The 12,480-nt window shown below is 46.0% G+C and overlaps 2 protein-coding genes across 2 annotated transcripts in view; one reads left to right on the plus strand and one right to left on the minus strand.

Annotated features, from left to right (window-relative positions):
* LOC116157877 (uncharacterized) overlaps window positions 1-12,480 on the plus strand; it is a 696,771-nt gene that overhangs the window by 40,112 nt on the left and 644,179 nt on the right. The gene's annotated exons all lie outside the window — the stretch shown is intronic.
* On the minus strand, window positions 27-12,399 carry LOC116157891 (XIAP-associated factor 1-like). Its single transcript, XM_064495103.1, is given in 9 exon segments — window positions 27-192; window positions 515-587; window positions 2,371-2,718; window positions 8,755-8,840; window positions 9,987-10,115; window positions 10,118-10,181; window positions 10,517-10,573; window positions 11,058-11,193; window positions 12,274-12,399. Coding segments are annotated over 7 exon segments (774 nt in total). The 5' UTR covers window positions 11,091-11,193; window positions 12,274-12,399; the 3' UTR covers window positions 27-192; window positions 515-530.

Consider the following 12,480-nt stretch of genomic DNA (forward strand, 5'->3'; position numbering starts at 1 on the left):
TGGAAAACCAGTGAGAACTCTAAAGGTGCTGGACAGGCTTTCAGGGAAGGCCCTTTATTCTCCAGGGACAAAGCTGGGTCCCCGGTATCTAGGCAGTGTGGGGCCTGGATGCTTGATCAGAACTCTCAGGCAGAAGAGCTGGAACACTTTTTTCTCCTGGTTTATCTGTGGCTCTTGGGCAAACCAAGATCTCTGTTAAAAGAAAGAAAATAGTTAAAATCCAGACCTTTTCTTCTACAAGAAAGAAACCCAGTGAATAAAACCCATCTTTTTTTCCCAAGTAAAGACTAGCACAGGGGAGGGTATAGCTCAGTGGTAGAGTGCATGCGTGAGGTCCGGGGCTCAATCCCCAGTACCTCCATTAAAAATACATACATAAATAAATAAACCTAATTACTCCCCCCCCAAAAGATGAGAAATAAGAAGAAAAGAAAAGAAAAGAAAAGAAAAAGACTAGCATAGAAAGCATGCTGAAAAACCAGTATAAAAACAGAATCATTTACGTTTGTCGTACCTTTTCTTTTCCGGTTCTAGCTGGAACTTCTCACTTGTTTTCCTTTTGACGAAGCTAACCACAAGCATTTCTCCTAAAGAAACGGACGTTTTAAAAAGTTCAATGTGTTTAAAGTGGGAAGAGTTAGTTCCTGGGGTATCTTTGGGTACTGCTATCCTCAGTTCCCAGAGCAGGAACCCTGAGCTACAGACAGCATAGAAAAGGCCTGGAGCCCAGTGAGCCAGGAGGGGTTCACGGGAGCCTTGGGACAATGTTTAATAGAGGCCTGTCATTATCAGGGGTTGGGGCGGGTAGTGGATGAACACATTAGAGGACACACACCATGGACTCTTATGCGGCCATTAAAAAAAAAGGAAGGAAACACGTCATTTGACTTGGAGGGATGTCCTTGGATATTGATGTCCTTGGATATTGATGTCATAACATTAAGATGCAAAGAATTGTGCATAATTGGACTCCAAATGTGTGTATGTATATGTATGTGATTATATAATAGAGTTGCCAGACAAAATACAGGATGCCCCGTTAAATTTTAATTTCAGGGAAACAAGAATTTTGTCTTAATATGAGTATATTCCATGAAATTATTTTGTTGTTATTTTTGTCCCAAGTAATGAATTTTTATTTGCTAAATCCAGCAACCCTATTATATAAGGATGGAGGGTGGTATGGAATTATGGAAGATTGTGGGAGGCAAGGGAATGTGGCCCTAGTGACATCCCCAGCAAGTATGAAACTCACCCAACTTTGTAAAATTATGTGCTTGTGTGCATAAAGAGATGCCTAAAGAAGCAGGGGGAAAAATCCCCAATATTTAGGTCTAGTTTCTTTTGTAAGGAGCGTGTATCATATGTTAAGTGAAAAAGGCGAATGGCAGAGTAATGAGTATAGGAAGATGATATATGGGGGAAAAGAAACAATTCAAACCCCATAGAGGCTTGTTCACGTTTGTGTGAGCAGAGGTAAAGCTTTGGAAGGACACCCACCAGGTGCTGAAATTGGTATCTCAGGTCAAGGCACTGGGGGGTGGGGTGGGAGTGGGGAAGAATTTGCTGTATCTGTATATTTGTTCGTATGGGTATCATGTCAACTGGTTACAACAAAATCTAGTATCTTGTACTTCTGTTTTTTGAAAAACATGAAATAATTAAACCCTTTTTTTTTTTAAAGTGAGGCATCCTGTTTGGGGCTTAAGAGCATTTATATACACACATACTCCAGGCTGCGTTCTGCCATTCTCTAATTGTACAACCCTGGGGAAGCCACTTGACCTTTCTGTCTAGTTTCCTTATCTGTAAGCTAAGGATTAAACACCTGCCTGTTGTTTTCAATGACTAACCATTTGTAAAGAACTTTGAAGTGTAACTGGTGCATAATGGTTAACTACCTCTGATGCTAATTCTTATTCTTACTTATTTTACATTTAGGCTGTAAAAATCAGGCTACTGAGGCTGTAAATCCTGAAGTAAACCTTGACCTGCTGGAGGCAAGATACCAACTGACTTAGGATCTTGACCAAGGCTCTGATCTCTGGGCCTCAGTTGCTTATCTACACCACGAGAGAGCCAGACTGGAGGCTCTCTGTTCATTCATTTACTCTACAGTTTTGGAGCATTGGCTGTGTGTGGTCAGTCCCTGGACTGGGAACTGGAGACACAGAACTGAAAATCTGGCTCTGCCTTCAAAGGTGGGAGATCATGCAAATATATTAACCAGGTGATAGGCGTCATGAGAGTGGATTTGGGCACACAGAGAAAGGGGAGACAGGGATGTCTGCAAACATCCTGGTCTTGGATTTCTTTAAACACTGTCCAGATGGTTCACAGCCAGGTAAGGAGAGGACAAAGGCTGGGTACCTGATGCTGACTTAGGGTTGGCAGAGGAAGTAGGTTGCCACACTGAGAACATCTCCTCAGAATGTCATAGGCTGTCTCATCTTCTACAGGAGCAGAGACCCTGAGCTTGTGATCAGACTTCAAAGGCAGATCCGTGGTTTTGTTTGTGCCTCTTGGTGCTTGCCTCGTTGACTTTTCAGAAAGAAGGGGAAATCTGCATATTTTTTTTGTCTTTGGACGGACACCTTTTTCTGCTGTGGAAGTTTGATCTTGAGCAGCCTGACTTGGAAGGAATGAAGGAGGAAATTCTGGTTTTCCAACTGGAGAATATTTCACAGACTCTGAGACTGGACGACACCTATCCTGCAACTGTGAGTCAAATATCAAATTAAAAAATGACTTTGGCTTGAATGGTTGGATAATACAATAGGCGAGATAACCTGAAAATTTCCCACTGTGAACATGTAGGAATGCTGCATAAAATACGACAAACATTCATTGAGCTGACTTGGCAAGAAAGCAGGCAAGCTCCACGTTCCAGGAATGAAGACCTGGCCTGTTAAGCACATGAGTTGACCCTTTGGGAGGAGATGTGTGGGATCAGTCTTGTAACTAAGAGCTTAGATGAGAGAAAAGTCCCAGCCACACAAGGTGTGAAATTGGAAGACAGACTCCCCTGTCCCTGCACAAAGCTGGGAACCTTGAAGGCTAAACTAAGGTGGCTAAGAGAAAAGAATCAGGTAATTAGAGAAAGGAAAGTGGCAAGGAAGTTTGTCTACCTTGCACTAGAAATTGAGTGTGGGGAGGCAAAACTGACAATCCTAAAAACTCAAAATCAGAGGCTCATGCCATTCTTGTATTTGGGGTTCAGATTTACATAAGCCTCATGGTCTGAGAATACCCAAGCAGAAGAATTAATATAAAAATGGGATGTATGGCAGAAATAATCTTAAAATCCCTCTGGAGGGTACATAATCCCAAACTATGTCATAAAGTATTCTCACAAAGTCTCACTGTGGGAGCCCATGATTGGGTTAATAAATTGTAACAGACGCCAGCCGCTTGTGACCTTTAAGAAGAACAAATGTGCTTAGTAACTGCTTTGCTAGCAGGTGCCTGTGCATCTGCACTCCTGTCTCTTTGCAGTGAAAAGCAGAGACAATGCCTTGCTTGCATAGTTGAGGTTTTAGCCTAGGGCTGCTTCCAATGGCAAAGCCATTGTGTATCCTTTTCTATAAACACAGAACACAGTTTGTTTATCATAAGCATAGGTCCATAGTTCAGGGTTTACTCTTCTCATTGCAAAGCGACTACCTAAACCCTCAACTATAAATGCTGGGCATGCTTCCTGCTTTTTAGATAGTCTATAATCCCCAAGACAAGGAACTGGCTGGTCTGGTGGTCTGTTTTGTAATCAACATCTTATGTCTGAAGAATGTACCTTGTTCCCCTCTCCCCATGTCTGTCCTGAAGATAAATTAAGCCTTTGTACTCATTGTGGATTCTATAATCTCTACCCGATCCTGTCTTTCCTTAAGCTCCTACATCGCATGACACAACTGTTGGTGATTTTTCCTTTGATTGTACACAATAACTGTGGGAACATTTGAGAGGCTCGAAGAGTTGGTCCCTGACTCCCTCTCGCTCTGTTGACTTTCCACAGAGTCTCGAGTAATTCATTCTGTCTCAGGGGGACTTCTGCTGGACAAAACCCACATCTCACCATCTAGAAACTCACGTTTCAGATTTATACACAAGGAAGCAGTATACCTTGAGTAAGAGTCATAGACACAATCAATGGCAGGATTAGTCTCCAGGAAGTTCAGATAACAGAACTCTAGGAGAGAAACTGTAAAATTAATTAAAATGATTAAAGCAAGAGAAAAGAACATGATCCTATGTAAAAAGAGTAGGTGAATCTGAAAGAGAGATAAAAAGAACTTCTAGAAAGGAAAAATACAGATACTAAAACTCAATGGATGGGCTTAAAAACAGCAGAAAAGATTTGGCCAAGAAAGAATGAACTTGGAAAATAGATTTGAGGAAATTATTCAGAATAGAGGAGAGAGAAATATAAAATGTGAAAGATTAAGAGACATGAAGCTAGAACAAGATCCAATATACACCCAATATGTTCTACAGAAAGAGCTGGGGAGCACATGGAGCAGTTAGGGGACACTGGGGAGTCAAAGAGGTTACAGCTGAGACTTTTCCAGAACTGATTAAGACAGAGCTAAATCTTTAGATTCAATCTGGAGAAATGCTGAAGAAGAGAGAAAAACAAGCACATTTGAGCATAAATCCTCCCTTAGATACACTGTAGTGAAACCACAGAAGATCAAAGGCAAAGAGGATCTTGAAATCAACCAAAGAAAAAGGTTATGTGCAAAGGAATGGCAGTTACACGGAAAGCTGACTTGTCGATAGCAATCACGGAGGTGGGAAGATGGTGGGATAATCTTCAAAGTGCTAAGAGAAAATAACCGTTAAAACCTAGAATTTGATATCCAGTTAAACTACCATTCAAGAATGCAGGAAAAAAAAAAAGGAGGAGGGTATAGCTCAGTGGTAGAGTGTGTGCTTAGCAGAAAATGACTATTTTAAAGATGTATATTAAAGAATGATGAGTCAAGTGACCAGACATCTTGGATCTACTTTAACATACTTTCAAAAAAGAACAAAAAAGAAAAGAAAAAAAAAAAGGATAGCTGAGACAAATGTGGAAAACTTGATTGTTGATGTAACTGGTGATGAATACGTAGGGGTTAATTATGTTAGCTCCATTCTTTTGTATTTGTCTGAGAATTTTTTGTAATGCCATTTAAAATTTTAAGATGGTAGATAGGTTCTGTAGCCATTGATGCTATCATTTTCAGACCTACAAAGTCTAAAAAATTAGTCTTCTGTGCTTTCTTTCTCAAGAAACTATTCAAGGATATGCTCTACCAAAGAAGAAGTAAACCAAGAAAGACAAAGACGTGAATCTAAAATTTGGGGAACAGAACTTCAGCACTGGAGAGAGGGGAAGAAGTTCCCAACTACTCATCAGGCCTGGGAGCAACATGCCCCAAAGTGAACAGGCTAGAATACCTGATGTGTTTGATTGTACTGAGGGGGAAATTTTCAGCCCTGGTGGAAAGTTTTAGGGATGATTAAGGGATGGGTACCTAGCAAATGAAGCAAATGAAAAACTGAAGCAATTATTAACTCCAGAGAAAACAAAAAGTTGTAGAAGAAAGTAAATGTAATCATAGTTTGTGTGGCATAGCCATTTGTAATATTTACATGGTCATAATAATGTAACATTGAATTTAACCAGAATTTAACATTGATTTAATCAGAATGGGTGATATCACTATATGGAGAGGATGGAGGAAAGAAACTTAGAGGTGTGTATAGTATATAGGTGGTGTAAGAACATGAAATCTATATCCCTAAATCCTTGTGAATTAATAGATAATACCTAAAATTGAAAAAAAAATCAGTATAAGAAGATGTTTTAGAAATATGGGACTAAATACCAGAAGAAATAGCCAAAAGAATTAGAAAATAGAGTATTTGTGTTTGGGAAGTAGTTAGCATGAAGCTTGTATTTTAACTGGGGTGGTAGGAGACAATTAACAAGGGCTGTGATAAATAAGTGAATCAGATAATATGTTAGAAGTTGATAAATGTTTGGGAAAGAATAGAGAAAGGTAAGGGGGATGGTGAATGTAGGATGGGAGACAATTTAAAATAGGTTGTCTGTGAAACACTCAAGTGAAGAAGCTGAGTAGGCAGTGATATATGAGTATGAGTCTGGAGCTTGGGAGAAAATTTTGGAATGAGGTATAAATTTGGGAGTGTCTGCCTATATAAGACATTTTTAAAAATCGTAAGATTTGATGAAATTATTGAGGCATTGTCATTGAGTATAGGTAAAGAAGAATACAGAGAGTGGACTCTACCCCCCCAACCCCAAATTAAGAGGTTGGGGAGCAAGAGGAGGGGAGACCAGTGAGGTAACTGGAGGCCAGGAGAGCATGGTATTCTGGAAGCCAAGGAAGGGGCGAGCTGAATCATGAACAGTCGAGGGAGTGATGAGCAGCGGTGTTAACTGCTCCTCATAGACCGAGGACTGACCACTGGTTTTAGCAACATGAAAGTCACTGATGACTTTGACAAGAGCAGTTTTTGGGGTGGCGGCATGAAGACAGATTGGAGTGGGTTTAAGAATGGGAGAAGAAAGGGATTCAAAGACTTTAGACAACTTGTCTAGACATTTTGCTACAGAGAGGAACAAAGAAAGAAGATGGCAGCTGGCAGGAAATGAGGTTCAGAGAAGTACTTTTTATTTCTCTGTCTTGAGGTCATGTTAATATAAAGTGAAAGACCGAGAACCATAAAACCACATTATGTGAAAGATTTCAGTCCCGACTTGCAAATTTAAGAGAGAGAGACAGAGAGATGGAATGCTTTCCATGCAGGGCCAAAGATGGCACCACCAATAGAAGTATTTGTTCATATTACCCCTTTAAAAGCTTATCATAACAAATGTTAGAACATACCGAAGTGGACAGTTTGAGACTCAGTTGTTGCCTACATGTGTAGCTCATTCCACCTTGCCCTGTTGTAGGAGAGAGAGTGGGGAGCAATGCTGGAGCAGAGGAGCAACATCACCTCTAGACGGGAACACAGAAATCTCCTCTATGATTGACAGGTGGGAAGCAGTGTGTGCGCGTGTGGATGCTGGCCCGGGGTACCTCTGGTGGTCAGTGGTCATGGATGTTCTCTTCTCACGAAGAAGCAGACAAATCATTATTCCCACTTTCCTCAAAGAAGAAAGAGGCTCAAAGAAGCTACACAGCCAGTAAGTGGCAGAGCAGAACTGAAATCCAGAGTTTCTGACCACAAACCTAGTTCCATGTTTAGTAGTGTCCTCAAGTAAGAGCGCAGATATCCTTGGTTGCCAATCTGGACATTTTGAGGGAAACAGTCAGCTTGCCTCTTGTTTTGATGCTCATCAAGAATCTTCTGATTGAAATGAAAGTCATGGACCACTTATGTACTAGAATAAGCATCAGTATTAAGGAAAACAAATATACAAGTGCTTTCAATGTGCAGCTAAGGCTGAGAATCACTTGGCTGGGGCAGTGCTTCTCAAAGTTGAAACGCAAGGGACCTTGTGAAACTACATATTCTGATTTACCATTTCTAGAGACAATGCTAAGATTCTGCATTTCTAACAAGCTTCCAGTGATGTTGCTGGTCCACAGACCGCACTTCAAAAAGCAAGGAGCTGAGAGGTGGGAACGACCCAAATGTCTATCAACAGATGATAAGCAAAGTGTAGTATGACCATTAAAAAGCCGTAAGGGGAATGAAGCACTGACACAGGCTAAACATGGATTCACCTTGAAAACACGATACTCAGAGAAGGAAGCTAATCACATAAGATCACAGATTATATGATTCCATTCACAGGAAATGTCCAGAATCGGTAAATCCATATAGAAAGCAAGCATTAGTGGCTGCCGGGGGCTGCAGAGAGGGAGGAGTAGGGAGTGACTGCTTTCTGAGTCCGGGGCTTCTTTTTGGGGGGATGAGAATTTCCTGAACTAGACAGTGGTGGTGGCTGCACAACACAGTGAATGTTCGAGACGTTATTCGTGGTATGTTTTATATGTGTTTCCCCAAAATAAACAAGAAGGTCTAGATCATCCCTAGGTCATCATTTAGTTCTGATATTCATAGTTCTCTGAACTGAAGGGGAAGAAAGGATAAACAGCTCTCCATCCAAGGAGAAGGAGATGGGTTCTTTGGAGAGAAGCCTTGGTAAGCTTCCCCAGGGAGAAAAATCCTCCATCCAGCAAAAGAGGGGAGCAACTTAGGACAGCTAATGCACTAAAAGGTGCTCAGAGTGATGGAGAGAAGAGTCTGTGAATGTTCCCAGGCAAATTCGGTCAGTTAATCATATCATTACACCTTTACAGAGTGCCCTTTTGGTACCCAGCCCTGATACCAGCTTCAGTGTAGGAAGAAGGAGAAAATCACTCACTTTTGCAGGAGCTCACAGTCTAACAGAAAAGACTCCCACGAGGGGCATAAAATGATAAGGTAGGTCCCATTGATGACCAAATTGCAATGTTCAGGCCCTGAAGGTTGAAGATGATCAGAGGTGGTCAGGGAAAGCTGGACTGGTCAGGGAGGCTCCTTGAAGGGCTGGTGCTGTTGGAGACTAATTATGCGTGCTGAGTTAGCCTAAAGCAATTACAACACCTCTTTCTGAACAAAGCGAGACTGAATATGGGAACCTCTAATATCCACACTGTGTCAAATTGGATCCAGAATCTACCTTTCGTGTCACACTTTTTGGAACATGGACTGGCTATTGGCACCATTAGAATATGACTAATTTCTACTCACCAGGTGGTCGAAATACTTATTTCCTGGGATCATTTGGTTGCAATAATCACAGCAGATGTTGCTTTCAGGAGCTGGAATTCTCTCCCCTGAATAAGCACAGAAACGACACCACAAATGACTGCCCTGGACAACGGCTAGCCCCACGGTCTCACAGCATGGCCTGCGGTCCTGAGGATGGACTGCCCCGGGCCTGCCATGAGCGTCCTGCACTGCCAGTGTCCTTGGCCATACAGGCAACCCTTGGTGGAATCGCCCACATCATTTCCTTTAAGCCACAAAAATGCACTCAGGGCAGCACACAGCCCTGATGAAGAGACATTTTCCTGGCGTGGTTCTGGTTTCTAAGGAGACAGAGGATGCCGTTACCACAGATGCCCGTCCCGGCCAATCTGACTGCTCTCTCATTTCACTAATTTCTGAGCCCTGTGATCAAGGGAGGAGTCACCACACGCATCTTTGTTGATGGTGTTGAAGCTGTATCGTGTTGTCTTGTTGAAGCTGTGTTGTGTTGACAAAGTTGCGCTGACATCATGTTGCTTGTGCTGAAGCCCAGCCGTGCCGGGAATGTACGCGAATCTGAAGCACTCTAGTTTTTCATGTGCTGGTTTTGATAAAATTGTTTACCGGGACAGACTGACGTCCAAGGGATTTTAGGCTCTTCCCACATGTTACTGTGTTACTGAAGCAAACAGTGAACAGAAGAACGGTCACATTGCTGGCTTGTGTCCTCCGTGAACACACCTCATGAGGAGGTAACCGGGTCAAGAGAACACAAAATGGTACTAGGCAGCCAATACGTAGGCTTGAGAGTCAGGAGCTACAGCAAGCTCCCTTCCGTCCACTGCTGATGGTGGAAAACCTCCTGATTTGGTGTCAGGGAATGTGGCTGTCCTGCCTGGCTGCTGCCTCTGGCAAGCCCTTGTTTCATCCTATCTGTAAAAGGATGCAGGTGGATCTCTGCCAGGCTGGAATCGCGCTGGAGGAGTTCAAAGGAGGCCTCCCGTTTTGCAGACCCCCGTGGCCTCTGCACTCATCTGTGTAGCTCCCAGGACCCCCCTGGCCTCTTGGTCTCCTTGGACCAATTGTGTAAAGACCACAGCAGACACACAAGAAGGCCGCTCTGGTACCTGGTCTGTCATCACACACGTGTCGTCTGTCCTGCTGAGAGCTTACATCCCTGGCCACCCCGTCCAAGAGAGGCTCCACTCCCCTCCCCTGCCTGTGCTGCTCACCTTCCTGGAGCCGGGCCTGCTCGCCCCGACACACATCTCTGTGCTTGGCCAGCACATGGAGCATGAAGAGCTGGCCGCAGCCGGGGCAGAGCTTCGTCCGCCGGCCACAGTGGTGCTCATGCAGCTCCCCTTGCTGAGGCGCACGGCCAGCTCACAGAACTTGCACTCGACCGGGCGTTCCTGGCACTCCGTGGCCTGTGGAGAGGCAGGCAGGACGGGCACGTTCACTGGCCTGCAGTGACTGCAGTCGGGTTGGGGAGATGAACTTATTTCCCCGGGGGATTAAAGCCGGTAAGAGAAAGCAGACGGGGAGGGCCAGAGGGGGGAACTCTCGGGCTCATGGACCACGGGGAGCACCTCTGACCGGCATCTGGAGGCGGGAGGCCTGGTGTCCCTGTGGTGAGCTAGGTCCCCATCGTTCCCCAATCCTGACTGGGCCAGAAGTGAGAGCTCGGGGGAAACCTTTATCGTTGCCCACCCCTCCATCTCCCGGGCTTGGCGGTGCCGGAGAAATCACACTTGACTCTCACCTCGTGAACCTCCAGCGAGTGCTTCGGCAGGCTCTGCTGACACATGGCACACCCCACCTAGGAGCACAGAGGAAGATGCCTTGGCTCCATGTGTCGAGTGTCGGGGGTGTGAAGGCCTCGGGGCAGGGATCAGGTGCCCTCGGCTCCCTGCAGCATCAGCCCCGTGTTCGAGGAGCGACTGTGGGAACTGCTGAGCGTGAGGAGCTCCAGAAACAGCAGGAGAGGGGTCAGCCTTTGACCGACCTTGGCCACAGCTGCCTTCTGGAGCTCTCCTTTCCTGCTTCCTCTCTGGACACATCTCAAAAGAACATTGTACCTTTCCTGAAACAGGGGCCCCTTGCCTTGGCCGAATCCTCACCCCTGTAGGGAAGGGATTGGGAGTGGGAAGGCCTGGAGTCGCCTCCGCTCAGTACAAGAAAGGCGGAATGAATTACCCTTCCCACCGCAGTGAAGGCTGGCGCACAGGGGCTGGGGAACGGGTGCCCCGAGGTGCTGCAGTGAGGGCGGGACTCCCACCTCCGTCCCGCTCCCGCCTCCTCACCTGCTGGTGCCCGCCCCTGCAGTGCTCGTCCATCTTCTCCTGCGGGACGGCCTCCTTGCACTCTGGGCAGAGGACCAGGAACAGCAGGCAGTGGGCCTCGTGCAGGGCCAGATGCGCAGAGGCCACGCTTCTTTTGCTGCAGGAGGGAAAACAGGCTTATTTCATGGTATAAAGCCTGGAGCCATATTTCATACCCAGGGCTGCTGGGCTAAGGTGTTTTGAGGCCTTAAGCACTGAAAATGTGATGGTGATACTGCCTGTCCCCTTCCCCATGCTGGTCCCAAGTCAGAGCAATGCAAAACCAGGAAGTAAGTGGCAGGACCCTCCACAAGCTCTTCCACCGCCCGGGCTGAGAGGGAGTGGGCGAGGAGGAGCAGGAGGGAGAGGTCACAAAGGGTCCTGAGGACACCTGGGGAGGTGATGAGTAGGTTCATGGTCTTGACTGTGGTGACGGCTCCACAGGTATATACATACGTCAAACGTGTCAAATGGTACACTTTAAAAATGTACCATAAATGCAGCTTATGTCAATCATACCTCGGTAAAACTGTTTTTAAAATGAAATAACAAATATCAAATATTTTGTTTGTTTTCAGGTGTTCCCCTGCTTGACCCACAGCCGGTTGGAAATCCAGCCCTGCCACGCCCACGCTCCCTGCGAGGGCAATGCCAGCTTTCAGAATCCCATAGGGAGAGCTTCCCCCGTCTCTGAGGGTGAGAGGCTGTCTCTCTGTGCCCTGTGCGACCTGCAGAGAGGTTCTGAGACCCTTCCTGGAGAAGGCTTCTGAGTCTTCTAGCTCCTGGTCAGGGCGTTACTTAATGCTCCTCATCACCCAGAAATGCCTTCTTTCATTGCTCCCAGCTCTTGCTTTTGGTAGCATGGGAGAAAGGACACCAGTGGCCATAGCCTTAAAGGCCCAAAGGATGATGAGAGTTGCCCGCCCCCGTCCCGGGCACAGGGGATGTGGCCAGAGGGGAGTGGCTAGAGCCTCACTCCTCTTGGTCTGAACAAGCAGGATGAGGCTACTTCACAGCATCTCTGGGAGAGGAGCCGGGAAAGATGGGCCCCATCTGATGGAGCAGACGAGCTGGGGACGGGGGTGGCAGTGACAGGCAGAGCGGGTAGGGCCCGGCCCCAGGATTTCTGAGTCTCTTGCAAACCACCCCCAGCCCCTGCCCTCCCTCACATTTTGAGGTCATGGTCTCCTGCTCCTACCACTGGGACTGGGAGTCCAGGATGTGGTGGCCACGCTGGGGCTTGAGCTGAGTCCCCCCAGGATGGCAGCAGATGTGGGCGAGAGAGCTGTGGCTGAGGTCTCCCCAGAGAACTTCTCGGAGACTCGTGTGAGGGCCGTGACTGGCTGGTGAGGCTGCCACAAGGAGAGGCTCGCAGGGCGAGGCTTGAAGGGCTCTGGTGTTGGGA

Source organism: Camelus dromedarius, chromosome 16 (genome assembly GCF_036321535.1).
Source record: "Camelus dromedarius isolate mCamDro1 chromosome 16, mCamDro1.pat, whole genome shotgun sequence".
NCBI classification, from domain to species: domain Eukaryota; kingdom Metazoa; phylum Chordata; class Mammalia; order Artiodactyla; family Camelidae; genus Camelus; species Camelus dromedarius.